This window comes from Thermobia domestica, chromosome 12 (assembly GCF_964235325.1).
Source record: "Thermobia domestica chromosome 12, izTheDome1.hap1.1, whole genome shotgun sequence".
Classification (NCBI taxonomy): Eukaryota; Metazoa; Arthropoda; class Insecta; order Zygentoma; family Lepismatidae; genus Thermobia; species Thermobia domestica.
Genome location: NC_137465.1, coordinates 170,508,571 through 170,527,107, shown reverse-complemented (window position 1 = coordinate 170,527,107; position 18,537 = coordinate 170,508,571). Strand labels below are relative to the sequence as shown.

The window sequence follows — 18,537 nt, the reverse complement described above, 5'->3', positions numbered from 1 at the left end:
TATTGGTACTTGGTAGACCTATATTCCAATCAAATAGTATGAAGGAAATATCCAATAAATTTGTTTTTAAAAGCATTCCAAAGCAATGAACTCTGAACTTGTATTATTTATTTTTTAAAAAAAGAAAAAAAAATGTCAAGTAAGGCTGTTTTAGTAACGACCCTAGCTCCCCTGTCCTCTCGTCGGGCCTGTTTATCCATTTCAATCTCAAGTTATGACCCTTCACTTTTATCTTTCTGGCTAATTTCGGAGCGGACTGTGACTCCGAAGTGACGCATTTATGCACCCATGTTGATCTATAAGTTTTCCAAGTTTTCGTGTGAGAATTCATTTCTCGAAGTTTTATATATATATATATATATATATATATATATATATATATATATATATATATATATATATATTTCCCAACACTCTGTATATAACACATGTGTATTATGTATATGAGGGTCCGTCTGTTATCGAATTATCCTCTGCTGGTGGGTCACGGACTACACTGTCTATTTTTTTTTTTTTTTTTTTTTTTTTTTTTCGTTTGCGTATTAGGTGGAATATCCAAAACACCACATAATACAGGAATTCCCAAACATGTAACGTACTCTATTGATTCGAGTACGTTCATGGTTCAATGTTACTCGAAGTACAGCTTCTATACAATAAACAAAATACTGTACAGAAACGAATAATGAGAAAAATTCAATCCCTGAACTAGTGAGATCCCAAACAATTGCATTTTTGTGTATAATTCTAACATCGTTTTATGTACATCGGTATTCTGAAAAAAAAAAAAAAAAATCAACTAGTTTAAAACAAAAATGTCTATAAAGTCTCATCCGATTTGAAAATGGCAAATCCTACTTGAATTAAACACCTACAGTTCGGAGTGTTGGCAAGTTTCGTTTACACGCAGGAGATGTCAATTCGCCAACTCCTACCAGTGTTCAAAGTATGCTTAGAGTTCGACTACTCGACTTAATGTGTGCCTTGCGTCCGGAGGAGAGTACATTAGACATTTGTAAACTGCAGCCTTGAGATAGCTACGATTATTTCACCTTTGTAACTTTTGTTTAAAAAAAGGCAATGTTGCACTTTGAAAGCGGATGATATATGTATGAATTTGACTAATCCTTCTCTCGAACTATAGCGTTTCATTCAAATAAAATTAGCCGTTTTCAGTCTATTACACTTTGAAATCGGATGAAGGTTTTAGAGACATCCTGTATTATTGTTCCTTGGTGTTCCATTCAATATATGAAATTCTCCGTTGCACTTCATATATAATAGGTGTGTGTCAGAAGGTATTAAGATAAAGTCTTAAGTCAATACAGATAGTGCCTCGCAGTTTACTCGAATACTTGATAACTGTGTACTACGTCATAAATTAGTTGATCTTGATAAACGTACGCGTTTACTTTGTGACGCTATACCTTCTTCATTCTTTCTGACAGATCAAGTGAAGATCTAGTTCATCGACTGTTTGTTTGCATTGCCGGTGTCGCCGATCAACTACAGACGAATTTTGCAGGAGACCTGAGAAATATTCTCAAATGTGTGTTTCTGATGAATGCTACTGAGACTCAAGAACAGCCCGAAGAACAGGAGCAGCCTCCAATCGATCATATAACTGAACAAGAAGGCAGTGGGATTGTGGATGGAGGTAAGATTTTTGTTTGTTTATTTTGGTGACTGAAATAGAAATATGACCGAGGATGTTGACTGCCAGATGCCTTTTGTACGATACGTTGTGAGAGTTTATTTTTAATGTTATTTTTATTTTTATACACGTTTGTTCAGTATTTAATGTCCTGCAGCTTAATATGAGATTCCAGCCACATACATTATGCCCTTTTGGAGTCAAGGAACTAACACACGTCTTTCCTTTCGCGTGGTCCTCGGTTCAATCTTCGGCGTGGGAGACCCGGGTTCGATTCCCGGCGGGAGCTCATGTGGTTCGGATTCCACGTTAATCAGTAGGTCTACGTCTCATATAGCCTCGCTGCTGAAAGGGACGCTAAACTAAAATCAACTCGGTTCAATCTTCAATAGGAATATTTATTTCGAATATGTTAAAATAATCATTAGAGTGATGGTTTGGAAAAAAAATGTTTGGATGAATTCGACACATAATCGACCGGTTGATCTCTGATGAGAATCAGTTGTGAAGCAGAGTAGTCTGTGCAAATATAGATATTGTAGAGTCAAATAATGAATTTTAAGAAGTGGAGAAGTCAGTTTCCAGAATCAGATATTAAAGGATTGTTATTTAAACCTGGATTGAAGATGAAAGTATATATTTAAAGGGCTACGATAAAACTCTAGATATTATTGAAGGCAAATAAGATTTGTTTGTTTATACTTGAGGTATGGTGCGTAGTGGCCCTAGTGCCAAATAGCAGTTAGTCATTGATCGAGTTCCTCGTAGACGTATATCGACTTCCTGAAATTAAATCATGCCCACGAACTTAAAGCGTACACTACTTTTCTGTTCGATTAACGGAATGTAAACCCTGATATTGATGTGGGTAACCAATCACATCTCATATAGCCTCGGTGCTGAGAAGGAACGCTAAACTGCAAGCGTTCAATCGAACTACATATACTACTACCAGAATTCGAACTAGATCTACTGCATCAAAAGAGAGACCACAAGCTATTTAACCAAAACAGAAATTAAGAATTTTGTAAACACTTACAGAAATTAAAATGTCTGTTAAATTCTGATTTCATGCTACACTAAGGCTTTCTTATTTAAGATGATAACATGTTTTTATTTGATTAATGATTAGTACATTGAAGTATAATCTAAAATTTAATGTAAACAGTTGTTCAATTCACACTTGATACGATGTAATTTTTACTTTCAAGCGTCAATGGGAGTGAAAAATGGCTTGTAAACGTGAAACAAAATTGAAGAGTCAACGTGCTTAGGTTCATAGTTGAAAAACTTAAATGTTAGTTTTTTTCTAATGATCACATAATTAACAGTTTGTTGCGGCACCAATTTGCAAAAATTTAATGTGAAGTGAATTAGTTATATAAAGAAAAGAAGGCTGAGAGAGATACTCATGTTTTGTTGTTTTGTTAATGTCTGCAGATCTCTCATAGTAATTGTCACCTCTTTCACAAAGAAATTTCTGTAAGATATATATATATATATATATATATATATATATATATAGTGAAATTTCTTCTAACGGACACCTCTCAATAACGGCCACTTTTTAATTCCCCTCATAAGAATTCGGTGCAATGGAAAAGTTACTTCTGAATAGCGGACATTCTCAATAACGGACAGCCAGGAATAAAATTCTTCTATTTTTTTGAATTTCAAACAATAACTGGTAGGATTTCTAACATTACCTCTCATTGTTGCGTAAGGTATTGCATTTCGTTCAGTTTTTTAGGTGCATATTGTTTAGTAGCAATTTTCAGCATAATTTGAACAGTGAAATGACGTCTCGTGCAATTTATCTTCGTCTGGCTACAAGTGATCCATTTGCAAGACGCAGGCATCGAGTACAATATAGTATAAAGGAAAGACCTGTACTAAAATTCCCTTTTACTGTACTTACAAGAAGGCAGACTTTGGTAAGTGAACTTGGGGATCATTTTTTGCGAGGTGGTGGTGCACATATAGAGTTAATTTTACAAACTGGGAGAACGCAATGGCCAAAAATAACCGAGAAAAACCGTCTTAAAGTTTTCTACTTGCCGCATATATCGTAAGACACACAAACTTATCAAGTGACGGCGTGACAGAGTGAGAAGAGCCTGAGACTCAAGTACAAAGGGTCCTGGGTTCGATTTCCATTCGAGTCAACTTTTATTTTTGTTTTTTGCTTCAACCAATAAAGTAGTCATTTGCAACTATAAGTAAAATATTAATTCACCATATGTTTATAATGTATTAAAACAATAGAAATTTTCAATCACTTGTAAAATCTTTCAGTATTCCATGTTAACTAGGAACAAAATTTAAGCTCTTCCGTAAATATTATGGTTACCGCAGTTGTTGTGTAAAAATGTTCTTGAAACTTCGTGCCTACATCTGTTGACAGTGTGCGAATTACAGGGAAAATGAGGGGGAAGTCTCCTTTGTTTATTGCAACATCCAGTATTAGCAAAAAGGATTTCTCCCTCAACTTCTTTGCAATTCGCACACTGTCAACAGATGTAGACACGAAGCGTCAAGAACATTTATTACACAACGATTGTCGTAACCATAATATAACTCGTGATACCAGTATATTTACGGAATAGATTAATTTTTCTTGCTAGTTAACATTGAACATTAAAAGATTTTACAAGTGATTGAAAATATCTATTGTTTCAATACATTATACACATATGGTGAATTAATATTTTACTTATAGTTACAAATGGCTACTTTATTGCTTGAAGCAAAATAAACAAAAATAAAAGTTTGACTTGAAAGGAAATTGAACCCGGGATGCTTTGCATTTGAGTCTCAGATTCTTGTCACTCTGCCACGCCGCCATTTGATAACTTTGCGCGTCTTACGATATGTGCGGCGAGTGGAAAACTTTAAGACGGTTTTTCTCTTTTTTGCCATTGTGCTCTCCCAGTTTGTAAAATTAACTCTTTATATGTGCACCACCACCTCGCAAAAAATGACCCCGAAGTTCACTTACCAAAGTCTGCTTCAGGAACTTAGGTCTTCTTCACTTCTTCCGTCCAAGGATATTAGACTTCCTAAATAGGGAAACGTCTTAACGTCTTCGATTTTCTCTCCATCTAGCCATATGTTTGCCCCTTCCTGTGCTCTCTTGTGCATTTTTTGTGCACTTTATCACTTTCGTTTTCTTCTTATTTATTTTCATTTTTTTTTCAGTTGGTCGTTCAGAGTTTGAAAGTGCTTCCTGCAAGTCGTTTTCGTTCTCCGCTATCAGTGCCATGTCATCAGCAAAGCTTATTGCGCTGAAAACTTGGCCATTTACGCCTTTCTCGTTTTTATCAAAGAATTCTTTCATAGCCTCTTCTATATAGATGTTGAACAGGAGAGGTGAAAGTCCACAACCTTGCCTTACTCCTTTACTTATTCTTGCTTCCTTCTGATCTCTTCCTGTGACAATTGTCTAGTTCCTGTAAAGTTGGTATATTATTCTTCTGTTTCTGTAATCCACTTCCAGATTCTTCAACGCTCTGAACATGATATTCCTATCTACGTTGTCAAAAGCTTTCTCTATATCTACAAATGCTATCACGAGTGGTTTGTTTATTCTGATGTGCTGTTCCATGATCAACCGTAGACTCGGTATTTCCTCCCTTGTTCAGCTTTTTGTCCTGAATCCAAACTGGTTCTCCGATAGCCGTTCTTCGATTTTCCTTTCTGTTCGTTGTATGATAATTTTGCACAGTATTGTTGATGCATGGGAAAGCAAACTTAACGATCTGTTTTCTTTGCATTTCCGTGCGCCTTTTCTCTTCGGAACAAGTACCAATATGCCTTTCCCGAAGTCTCTTGGTATTTTTTTCCGAGATATACATTTCGTTAATAAGATTAAGTGGTTTCTTCTTTGTTGCTATTCCGAGATTCTTAATAACTTCCATTGGTATTTAGTCTATTTCTGAAGCTTTACTATGTTGCATTTTTTCCAAAGCATTGTCAAATTCGCACTGTAAAATTGATGGTTCTAATTAATTTTTAAGAACATCATCTTCCTTCTCTATCTCTTCTTCGTTCTCTCTGTCTCCTTTGTCGAGTTCTTCAATGTATTCCTTCCATCTTCTTGTTATCTGCTCCTCTTCTATTAGCGTTGTTTTGTCCTTGTCTATGATTATGTCTGTGCGTTTCTTTTTCTCACCGAACTATTTTCTAACCTATCTACCTAATGCTGTTTCTGTATTGCCTTTGACGATATTTTCCTCAATTTCCTTGCACAAGTTGTTTATCTAGTTTTCTCTGACCTTCTTTACTTCTCTGTTGATGTGATTTCTGCACCTTCTGTATTCCTCATGTTTGTTATCTTGAACTGTCTTCTTTTCTCCATCATTTTCCAATATTTCTGCTGTTATCCAGGGTTTATATTGGTTTCTCGTTTACTACTACTACTACTACTACTACTACTACTACTACTACTACTACTACTACTACTACTACTACTACTACTACTACTACTACTACTACTACTACTACTACTACTACTACTACTACTACTACTACTACTACTACTACTACTACTACTACTACTACTACTACTACTACTACTACTACTACTACTACTACTACTACTACTACTACTACTACTACTACTACTACTACTACTACTACTACTACTACTACTACTACTACTACTACTACTACTACTACTACTACTACTACTACTACTACTACTACTACTACTACTACTACTACTACTACTACTACTACTACTACTACTACTACTACTACTACTACTACTACTACTACTACTACTACTACTACTACTAAATTAATTAATTAATTAATTAATTAATTAATTAATTAATTAAATAATTAATTAAATAATTAATTAATTAAATAATTAATTAAATAATTAATTAAATAATTAATTAATTAATTAATTAATTACTCATTTGTTACTCTTGTAATCCCTGCTTTCATGGCTTCCCATTTCCAGTTGATGTCATCATCCGCTAAAGCTACCTTAGACCTCTCTTTGTCGCAGTTGCAGATTCCCCTTTCATGTTTTTATGTATCCTTAGCTTATGTTACATCTTTTGTTTGGTGCTACCACTCTTTTCTTCTTTAGTCGGAGTTCGCTCTTCATCAAAACAAAATTATAGACTGAGTCAACTTCTGCACCTGGATAATTCTTACTGTTCTTCACTTGATTTCTAAATGCTTGTCGGACCAGTATATAGTCTATTTGGTATCTTTGTCTACTGGTCTTGTCCAGGTGTACCTTCTTCTTAGTGGTTGTTCGAAGAGAGCGTATCTTACAGTCAGATTACAGCTTTTGCAGAATTCAACTAAGCGTGCGCCTCTCGCATTCTTTTCTCCCAGGCCGAAATTCCCAGTTACATTCTCTTCTTTGCCTTCGCCGACTACTGCGTTCCAGTCACCCATGATGGTTATATATGATTTTATATTTATATATATATATCAACAACTGCTTAACAAGAGGTTCCGTTCCGAATTTGAACATACGCACTAAATTTGCAAAACGTGATTATAGAGAGATTCGATTCTCAGGTGAGTAACTTAACCCAATGAACAAGATTACAGCTTAAGCGGCCGAAACCGTACAGTAAAATCCTACAGACACAGTCAACGGAATTAATGTTTCTATCCATCATTTTTAATAATTTTACATTACAGATTGTATGATCCATACATACATCCTCCCTCCTAAAGAGTTATTTCTTCTTTAACACTTGTTTTTCAGAAACTGCGTTTGTGTATACGTTTAATTTAAGAAATGGAAACTAGAGCTATTGGGGCGTACTGCGGTGGCTCGTACCCTTTTATTCTTATATTATGCTAATTTATATATAATAAGAGTGATCCTTATTTTTCGACTTCCAAGTTTTTTCAAGCCTCATCCCTTAAAATGATTCCATATCAGCCCAAAGTAATCCAAGACAAAAATTAGCTCAATTGAATAATATTAAACGGTGTCCCAAGGGACATCAAGTTTCGAATACATTTCACGGGGACTATTCTAGAATGCTTCACCTTCTGCGCACATGGTTAAAAGTGGGTTGGTAGCCAGGTTGGTTCCTGGTTCCTTTCTTTATCAAAGTTCAATACTCAATTCACATTGTAATGCCGAGCGAGTGATAGCAACTGAAGGCGGGTTAGTAGCCAGGTTGATTACTTTCTTCAGTACAGCTTAATGGATGTGGACCAATGTTCTAGAACTTTGGCCCATTTACAGTGCACAATATGAGGGAAAGGTACCTTGTAAGTTTGGAATGGTGAATGGGAATGACAGCATATCTTAGATAGGGGTAATGGAGGTGATCCGCGTGTACGGCTGTGTAGCACCGTCATGATGACCATTTTGAAGTCGGCCATATTGAATTCTGGTCCAAAATTTAATTAGAAGAGTGTCATGTGGCATACCATTTTGATATGATTTATGAGAACTAAAATGTAATCGTAAACTTGAAATGGATCTATGAATGTTTGTTGCAGAAATACTTCATTTTTCTAACACAAAATGCTACTAATAATTTAAATTCAATGTCTCTCATCTAAGTGGCAAAAGAACATTCTTGACCACCAATTTAAACGAAAAATTATGAAATAAGCTATTTGTAAAGGTTTGTAACATAGTTCATTCAAGAGTGCACTAAAAAGTATAATAATATTTGGTTATATTATGAGATATAAATATGGTCATATGGATTGAAGGTTTGCTGGAGAAGTGATGAATATATGTAGTTGTTCTCGAAACGTTGAAAGACGTAGAATTCACCTGGTTGATTGCCCAATAACAAAACTGTATTCAAATAAGGTCATGATACAACAATTAATTTGATTATATTAAACGCATAGATGTGCCTTTTACGATTTTACTGTTAATTATAAATAACCAGTGATATTGATCATGAAAGAAATAATAGCAACTTTGAAATAAAATGTCCTGTAAAATTCATTTGATGTATGCTTTATATCTATTCATTCTTTTATACTGTAAATGGTAAAAAATTATCAAGTATATTTCGTTCGTGTGTAATGTGTGTATCCAGTGGGATTACTTAAAACTAAATGTTTCATTTTTCCAGATATATCTCCGAATGGTGTAGAAAATGCAGAAGAAGCACTAACCTCTGATCTAGATGTAAATGCAGTAGAACCACCACCTCCGTGGGTGCCTGATCAAATGGCCCCACGATGTATGTCCTGCCAAGCAACATTCACTGTAGTACGCAGAAGGCATCATTGCCGCAATTGTGGGAAGGTAAGTTTTTGTTGCCTCTTAATTCGGTTTAATAAATTGTAAAATAACGGCGTGAACAAGTTATATCTAATAAGAACAGCATTTAAATTATCAATTTAAATAAAGTAAGAAATTATTGAGTTTTGTTTCACGTTGTGTAACTATGTTAGATTTCCAAACTGTAACGATCGAGTGTTAAGACCGGAAGTGATATCTTCCATTTCCAGTTTTAATATAGAGATAGAATCTACTCGTAGGATGGTCAGTCCATTCAAAAGAACATTTCCCGACGTCTCCTACTGTTTTGATATCTGTAGAGAGACAGACTGACTGACAGACAGACACACAGACACACAAACACACACACAAACAAACAAACACAAACAAGCAGACAGATACAAACAAACAAGCAGACACACAGACAAACAAACAAACAGACACACACACAAACAAACAGACACATACACAAACAAACACACATAAACAAACAAACAATCGCTTTATATGAGTTCCCATACTCATGCGTAGGAAATCGAAAAGAGTCTTACATTGACATGTCAAAGTACTAATTAAAAGATTTATACTGACATGTCACCCAAGTTACATCTATTGTCAGTATATTGAAAGACTTCGCTTGAGTACAAAGTCAGAATTAATTAACAGAATGGTTTCACTATATCATTAGAAATTCATATGTCATCATTAATCAGCATGCACAAATTTTTCTCTTAAATCATAACTGAAAAATTACATGTATGAGGTTGGAAAATTAATTTGACTGTCAATGTTGAAGCTTAAAATTTCAACAGTTATTCACATGTGGAGCATATATTAAATTTAAACTTGACGTGAATCTCACCGGAGTAATTCCAGTTTATTGTGCTATATGACTTTACCAATAGATCTTATCAGTATTCAACTACCGTTTTAGTGATTCGCTCCCTTGCTTTTTAAAGTGAATAATCGTGAAACTTTTGTTTGTTTTGTCGGAAGCCTCGACAACTGGAGTACTTCTTGTATATATGTGTGCTGCATCTGCGCACCTAAAGGCTTTTTAAACTAATGGTAAAGGAACATATTAAGTTTTCCTTTCAGTTTCTGATTTCAATTTTTGCTGTAGGAATATAGGCACAAGAATGAAGGAGTACAATAGAGATTCCATAAAATGTAACATCTAGTTAAATTTATTCAGGCATCTAAGAAGAGAGACCAAATATACTGTACAATAGATGAGATGAAGATATTAAATTAAAAAGCATAGAAATGCTAGTTCGTCAAACATTGTATATGAAGAAAACTTAATGTAGATTCGATATTGGTGGTTCCTGTTATTAAACATCACATCCAGGAGATAATCCGAAAAAAAAAAAATAATAAAAGTAGAGGTCACTGTTTATATGCACCGTTATCGATAATAGATTAGGATATGATGGTTGACAATTTCGGTAGAAGATTCCAGTTTCTCTCCATTTTTCTTCTGTCTTTTATTTTTAATCATGTTTTATTTGTATTGTTTATCCCATTTTCGTTATTCGGAAAAAAAATCTTAGCTCAAAAGCGAGAATTTATGATTCAAATTGAGCATTGGAAGGCAAACATGGAAAATGGGACAACTCAATGCAAAGAAGGTGTTTCGTATCCCATTAAAATCAGCTATTTTTTTAAAATTTTTTATTTATTTTCTTCATAAAATAGGTTCAAACAACTTTGCGATAAACATTAGAGTACACCAGTAAAACTGATAAATTTTAGTCGATATAGTTTTATGTATTCTCTGCAAAAGAACAGGTAAAAGAAAACTAAAATCCTTAGTTATATCAAAGATAAACTGAAGTATTTTACTAAAGATTTTAAGAAGCTGAAACTTTGAAGTTGTGGATTATTTGAAATTGGAAACCATGCTATTGATTAATCAGCATCATATGTGTAGACTGTTTTCGTATTTCTTCCTTTTTCCTACTGTCTCACTCCACCAACCCTTCCATTACCATTTATCATTCGTCGTCTTTATAGTGCGTCCAGTAAGAGAACGTCTCTGACAGCTCGCAGTGAGATTGCCACTACTCGCGTGTCAAGTTTTTTTTTTTTTTTTTTTCGGTGCAACTGTGGTGGCAATTTAATTAACGGTATAAGACAGAGTAATCGTGGTTGGTAACACTGGTATCAAAGTAGGGGCTGCAATGTCCCACCGCATGTGGTAAGAAACGTCAGAGACCATCTCTTGTTGGCCGTGCTATAGCATACAATGGATAAGTATGAGACAACAAAATAAAAACTCCTTTCTAGTTCTACTTTGGTCCCCTTAGTGAGATTGGTTTCTCATGATCTAACACATACCTTTAACACTTTAACTCTGTTTTGATATACTCATACCAACATTCTTCCTCTTGCGGACGTTTGTATGCATACGCAGCTGTCGATATATATATTTCCAGTCCAAGGTGCCAGTTCTGGAAACAGGCGCCTCAATAATGCAAATCCAATTTGATATGTAGGCCTTAAATGATAGTACTGGTATAAAAGGTACAAACTTACCTCAGTCTATAAGCTGTTCCTCGAAGATTACAGCAATTGAAGACAATATAAGTAAAAGTTTACAAACCAGCAGAGAGAGAAAGAGCGCACGCGAAAGTGTGTTTCATTGCTTTATGTTCATGCACATATCTTGTAGTTTGAGCACTGAAATACCAGTTGGTCACTTTTCCGGATGAATCGAAATTCTCTCATGATTGGGTGTTTATATTAATCTTTAGATGCCTGCCAGGGATTTTAACAAAATCGTAGACTCCCATGTTAGGGGCTCTGGTGACCCCGTAATTATCACTGAGTCATGATTAATGCACCGTTGGAAAGCTTATAGACCACAGATCCCAACGAGGGGGCATTTGTGAAATTCCAGCCATATTCGTAGAAGAGAAAACACAAAACTTATTTAAAAAATATGAAAAAATTGACTGCGGGACCCTGGCAACCCTTGTAGTCACCCTACGCTGACAAAATGATGCTAATATGTAGGCCAGACAATTGTGAAATAATATAGAAAAATGATAGCCATTGCTGCAATACAAAGTGAGATAAAAATTCGTAACGAATTTCCTATGAAAACGCCCTGTGTATCATTTTCGGAGGGCTGTTGCAGACCTTTGCTTTGGCGGTCCTGGTGACCTATCATGATTCATACACTGTTGGAAAGTCCGATAAGGTTACATTCGTGCAATTCCCGCTATATTCGTAGAAGAAGAAATAAAAATCCTAAAAATATGAAAAAAGACTTTGCTGGGCCCTGGCAACCAAATTTGCCTCTCTCCTCCCCCTATAAGCAACAAGTACACATACAGGTTATCATGTAGGGGACTACTTCTTTGCTTGACATACCAATTTTTATGGCTGTACCACAAAAGGGGGAGGAATGGTTCCCCAAAACCTGATGAAAAAATTTTATGGACAAATAAAAAATGACCTTACCCTGATACCTCCCACATACATAAAATGCATACTGACTGAAAGCTTCATCCCTCAGGAATACATTGGTACCAAATCATCTTTCTAGCTTAATTAGGAGCTGAGCTATTGATGTTCTTGTCTTAAAAATAAATGTATCTACATCAAAAAACTGAAACTCCAAAAATTGGCCAACTTTGTCTTCTCCTACTCCTCCCATATAAGCAAGATGTACACATACAGGATATTACTATGTAGTGGCCTACTTCATTGCTTCACATACCAGTTTTTATGAGTACCCCCAAGGGGGAATGCCCCCCCAAAAAAAACTTGAAAAACACGTGGTACCCCCCCCCCACACACACACACATACATAAAATGCACACCGGCGGAAAGCTGCATCCTTCAAGAATACATTGGTAGAATACACGGCAAAAAACCTGCAACATGAGCATATAAGTTTATTGTGAAATGACGAAGCCTTTTGCTCCAAAATAAGTGTGCACGGGAGGAGGCCGAGGTTTATCCTGGCGTGATTCGTTCTACTTAGACGTTATGTTCCTTCCCTGTGCTGTTAGGCGTAGTTTCACAATAAACTTACATCCTCATGTTGCAGGTTTTTTGCCGCGGATTGTACCAAAATCATCTTCCTACCCTAATTAGGGGCTGAGCTAGTGAGGTTTAAAGCCCCGACGCAGCAGTTGCGTCAATGGGCGTTTAAAGGTTAAGACCCAATGTAAATTGGAAACTTTTGATCTTTATAATGCATTTGTTGTAATTTGATTTGAATCTATCCAAACGCACACAAATCAAAACTACTGGCAGGTAAAAATTGAGAATGATAACGTCAAAGAAAGCCAGACGTCAGACTAATATTACGAGTTACCGTGGCGATTTGAAGCGTGAAATATTCCAAACTCTGGGTATACGTATGCATTCATTACACCAGCACTTTGTACACCAAACCTGAAAATCTGAACAAAAGCCAGGATATGGCAACATATTTTTAAAGGAATGACCCATAGGTTAAATGGGATCTCAACCATTACTCGGTTTACACTCAAGAGAAATTATCTTCAACTGGACTCGAATTCGGGACTCCTTGATTACAAAGACGACGAGTTTACCGATTCATCCATTGAAGGACACTTGATAGAAATACGTTTTACTGATCTGGCATACTTGTGAATATTTTAAGAGTCACTTCAGAGGGACAAAAGAATACACGGCTGTACAAATAAAATCACTGTACAGAGTTATACACATCATTAAAATAAATGAAAAATTTCAAAAGACTATTGAGTGTAGAAGAACTAATTTACCCTATTTACTTCACTGAGTCAGAAAAGAATAAAACAGTAAATTTAATTTGCATATCAAGAAAAGAAATGAATAAATGTAGAAGGGACCATTTGAGTTCACTCTAGTTCTGAATTCATACATATACATACAGATGGTGATCAGAAAAATGGAAACACCTGAACGAAATTGCAACTTACCAGATTAATATGGTGTCGGGCCACCTTTCAATTTCAGAACAGCCTTGATGCGACGTGGGATGGAGGGATAGAGGTCGTGAATGGTAGCAAGTGGAATTTTACACCATTCCTCGTGCAGGGCATCGGCCAGTTCTGTGAGAGAGGATGGAGGTGGAAATCGTCGCCGGAGTCGTGTTTCCAAGACGAACCACAGATGTTCAATTATGTTGAGATCTGGGGATTGGGCGGGCCAGGGGAGGTGTTGAACTTCATCCCGATGTTCCTCAAACCAAGCAGCAACAACGCCAGCTGTGTGAATGGGTGCATTATCATCCTGAAAGATGGCGTCATTGTCCGGGAACAACATCCGGACCATAGGATGCAAGTGGTCTCCTAAAATTGTGACATAATCGTTGGCAGTGATTCGTCCGCTAAGTGTGACCACAGGACCCAATGAAAACCATGATATGGCGGCCCACAGCATCACCGAGCCGCCGCCATGTTTTACAGTTGGGCGGAGACACTGCAGATCATAAGCTTCTTTGGGCGTTCTCCACACATAAAGACGGCCCGTGGTTGGGAATAGGGTGAAGGATGACTCATCCGACCATATCACACGTTTCAAGTCCTCAACGGTCCAAGTTGCATGGTCGCGGCACCATTTGCGGCGTGCGAAAGCGTTATGGTCCCTGATGAGCGGTTTGGTCCGTGCAACACGACCCCGTAAATTCATGTCATGTAATTCGCGGCGGACTGTGATTGTCGAAACAGGGTGGGGGAGGTGCTGATTGAGTTCCTCCGTCACTTGCTCCGCAGTGGCACGACGGTTCTGCGTGACAATGCGCTTTAATATCCGGCGTGACCTGTCACTCATGATTTTCTTCCGCCCACTGTTCCGTTTCCCCGATGTGGTTTTCCCGTGTGTTTTGTAGGCCGTCATCACCTTCGACACTGTCCCACGCGGCACACCTAACACAGTAGCCACTGCCGTCACACTCACTCCACATAACCGCACACCAACAATTTGCCCTCTTTGAAAATCTGAGAGGTCTCCCTTTTCACACTACCTCCGTCTGCTGCAGCCACTGGACACTGCTGTTCCACTGCGCCTGACGTAGTATGGAGACCGACCTAACACACCACCACCAGCGGTCCGGCGCTGCGGGCACCACGACACCACTGCCAACCCATACATCTGACGTGTTGCCAACTACAGTTGTTTCCGTTTCTCTGATCACCATCTGTATGCAGAAAATACTTTTGGTTTCAATAAATCACTTACATTATGTTTCCTGGGCTTGTAATATATAAGAAATGGCCTTCTATGTGGCTTGATATATATGGAAACTGTTTCCTTTTTTTTTTTTTTTTTTTTAACAGCTAACTCCGATAAAACACCTGGCTGGCTTTTTAAACACTTGCTTTTAAACATCTTCATTCATGATGTAGGTTTTATGGTTATCACAGGTGAAAACACAGCATTATTTAGTCTATTCCAAAGAAGCCTGGGCATTTTTCTTCGTTAGAAGAGAAAACCGCCTTGCAATTTTCAGTTTTCCGTGTTGCTTAGATGATATTGGTTCTGCATCATAATGTCTCTTCTCTTTTTTCAAAATTTTGTTTTAAAATTGTTTCGTGTTTCCTTTTGTCAAGTATGCATGAAAAAATATGAGTTTGCAACTCTGTTGATTCTGGATAAAGTTGTCAGTTTTTTTATGTAGTCATCCTTTCCCTCATAATATGTAAAATTTCTTTAATTACCTTCCATAAGAAATGGTCCAGAGCGTTCGAAAGCATTAATACCAACGGTCGTCAGGTATTACATGTTTATATACCCTCCAGAATAAAAGTGTTAAGATAAATGTTTCTCACCTCCCAACCAGGAGAATAGAAAAACGTAGACATTTAATTACAGTTGTGGAAAATTAGGATTAAGTATGTGTCGTATCTAATTCTAATTTCTTTTTGAAACTGATTTTTAAAATATATTGTTGTTTCTTTTCTTTTCCAGGTCTTTTGTGCTCGTTGCAGTTCAAATTCTGTTCCATTACCCCGTTATGGTCATGTGAAGCCAGTGAGAGTATGCAACCGCTGTTTCATGTACCAAGTCACACCATTCACTATTCAAGAAGTCTCCAGCTCTTGATTATACAACTACAAGTTATATTTTCGAAGAGGAAAAACTTGTGGAAGTTTATTACAATGTGATACTATAGATGAGTCAACTTGTAGAGCAATTTATTTAATTGTTTACTTTTGTCTATGGTTATGTTCACTAACTGCATTCTATTTTGTTTCAGTTCTTTCATATGACGTCACCAATCGAAGTTAAGAAGTATGAAATAGAATTGTCATAGGTGTATATATGTACTGTGTATTAAATGAAAAAACGAATATCGTTTATTGTATTTCAGATACGAAAATGTTTTTTTTTAAGTTGTGAACTATCGCTCATACTCATATACATTCTAGGGAGAAGAGGTGATTCATTTTGTATTGTTTGCTGACTGGGATGTTCCTTGTATCAACATCACTTTGTTTTTAAGATAAGGATATAATACCTAAGATATCTCAATGAAGTAATTTGTACCTCTTTTTATTAGTCTTATAATATGTAATATAACCGAAAACCAAGTTGTAGAGAAAGGTGCTTATATGACCAGGGGCAGTGTGTGTTATAAGAGTGATAGTGTATTTCTAAAAGATGAAATCCAAATTCTTATTAATTTGTTAAATTCTGGTTGTGATTAGCTGTTATTTTTTAAGTAAAAAAAAAAAAATCACGTTGGCACTTCCAATTTTGGCCTTGGACTTCCTTGAATGGTACTGATGATTGTTTGAAAATGAAATTTCAGTTTATATTTGTCAAAAAATTAAAAATGTCTTCACAGTTTGCAATCAAAATATGCTTCCGAAAAAATGTACGTATAAATAGTAAGTAAGAGTAATGTAAAAAGTAGTACAAATGAAACTAAAAGTTTCCATTATTCTTTTTAAAGTACTTGACATACATATTGCTTGCAGCATAGTCTGGGAGGAGAATATGAAGTATAAATCTTTTACCAAGATTATCATAATGTAATCGACAACGCAATTTGAAATGTTGAACATTTGATATCCCTAATTAAGTACAAGGTCACACGAAAGAACAGTAATTTTGGAATACAAACAATAGAACGTTTGATATTGACAATTAATGCATTTTTACAACTTTTTTCCCTATTATAATTGCTGAAAATATTTGTTATAATGGTCGCAAAATATCACTGTAGTTTATTATTGCGTTTATTGCGTTCATATATTGATTATATTTCAATGTTACACACTGAATAAAGATAAGTAGATAAAGATTTACGGACAGGAAATGCTGACAAATCTTATTTCGAAATATGCTTCCTATGAGAATAATTAGTGAAGCACAAATTAATAAAGTCATTCCATGAAGTACGTTAATATACTCTTTATGAACATTCGAATTAGTCATCTAGAAATTAGCTTTAATGTAATTAACAAGCATAAAAATTGTATTCTTTAAAGCTTGCCAATGAGGTTACAGCTTTGCGTCATAAGAAATATATATTTAAATTTTTAATAAAGGAATAAATAACCGTGATGATTATTTCTAATACTTAATAGTTTATATGTCTTCCAATTTGCAAATTCCACATCTGAGGTCCAAGAGTCGTAGTTTATTATTATTTTCGTTAACATAAAGAATAGGATTAATAGTATTCTCTCTTAATAGCACTTACTGCTCCATTAGTCACAAATTGTACTTTACTTTCTCTGATTTTTATATTATTATTATTATTATTTAAAGTCAGTTGTTTGTTGTAATAATATAATCAAGTATATATCTATTGTTGAGTAATGTAAGTGCCAAATGGTTTCGGAAGAAAAGAGTTTTGAAAGCAGAATGAATTTAAACTGTATTTGTTGTATGTATAATAATAATATATAATTATTGTCCTATGATTCGCTCTTCCATATTTGTACTACGTGAATGCAGTTTCATTAGATGAGATCGTAATCGGGAATATTGCTAAACAATACTTCTTTCTTGTCCTCAGCAAAATAGCAGTCAAACAAACATCAGTTGAGGAATAAATGTATATTTTTTTAGTAACATTAAAGGCAATACTGTTCCATTAAACCGAATTTATTTTTATTTATTTACTTTTTTCTGCTTCCCGAACTTCCAAATAAGCCTTTCTTTAATTGCATAGAGTAAACTGAAAATTCTGTGTTCTTGCTTGCATTTTTTGGTTAACTCTCAATAAGTTACACATGATATATCCAAATGAAGATGAATCACTAATAAATATATCTTATATTTTAGACCAATTACAGATAGAAATAAAATGAGAGAACTCTTTTTTTGTGCTGTTTTCCAATCATAAACCACTCATTTCACATATATATGTTTTGAGTTCTTCTTGCGTTCATTATCAGAGGCAAAAAGATTTGAAAATTGAAGTTTAAAATACGAGATGCATATTGAAAGTCGTGAGCATCATTTTTTCACAACCGTAATCTTTATTTATAAGTGAAACCAAATATATCATTTTAATCTACAGATCTTTGTTTCACTTTTCCACATAGTCTCCGTTTTTTGCACACATTTCTCCCATCGTTCTGCAAGTTTGAAAATACTCTTGCGATAGAATTCCGTTCCAGCTGCTCGTATATACTGACGCACTGCTTGTCGAATATCCTCTAGTGTCTCGTAG

At 35.5% G+C, this 18,537-nt stretch overlaps 1 protein-coding gene across 2 annotated transcripts in view; it reads left to right on the top strand.

Annotated features, from left to right (window-relative positions):
• Positions 1-17,960, top strand: part of LOC145666828 (lateral signaling target protein 2 homolog) — a 234,879-nt gene extending 216,919 nt beyond the window's left edge. For both annotated transcript variants that reach the window (XM_081734397.1, XM_081734396.1), the window contains 3 exons: positions 1,449-1,657; positions 8,734-8,909; positions 15,819-17,960. In XM_081734397.1, coding sequence (XP_081590523.1) covers positions 1,449-1,657; positions 8,734-8,909; positions 15,819-15,953 — 520 coding nt within the window. In that variant the 3' untranslated portion in view covers positions 15,954-17,960. The remainder of the gene's footprint in view (positions 1-1,448; positions 1,658-8,733; positions 8,910-15,818) is intronic.
• The last annotated feature ends 577 nt before the right edge of the window (positions 17,961-18,537 follow it).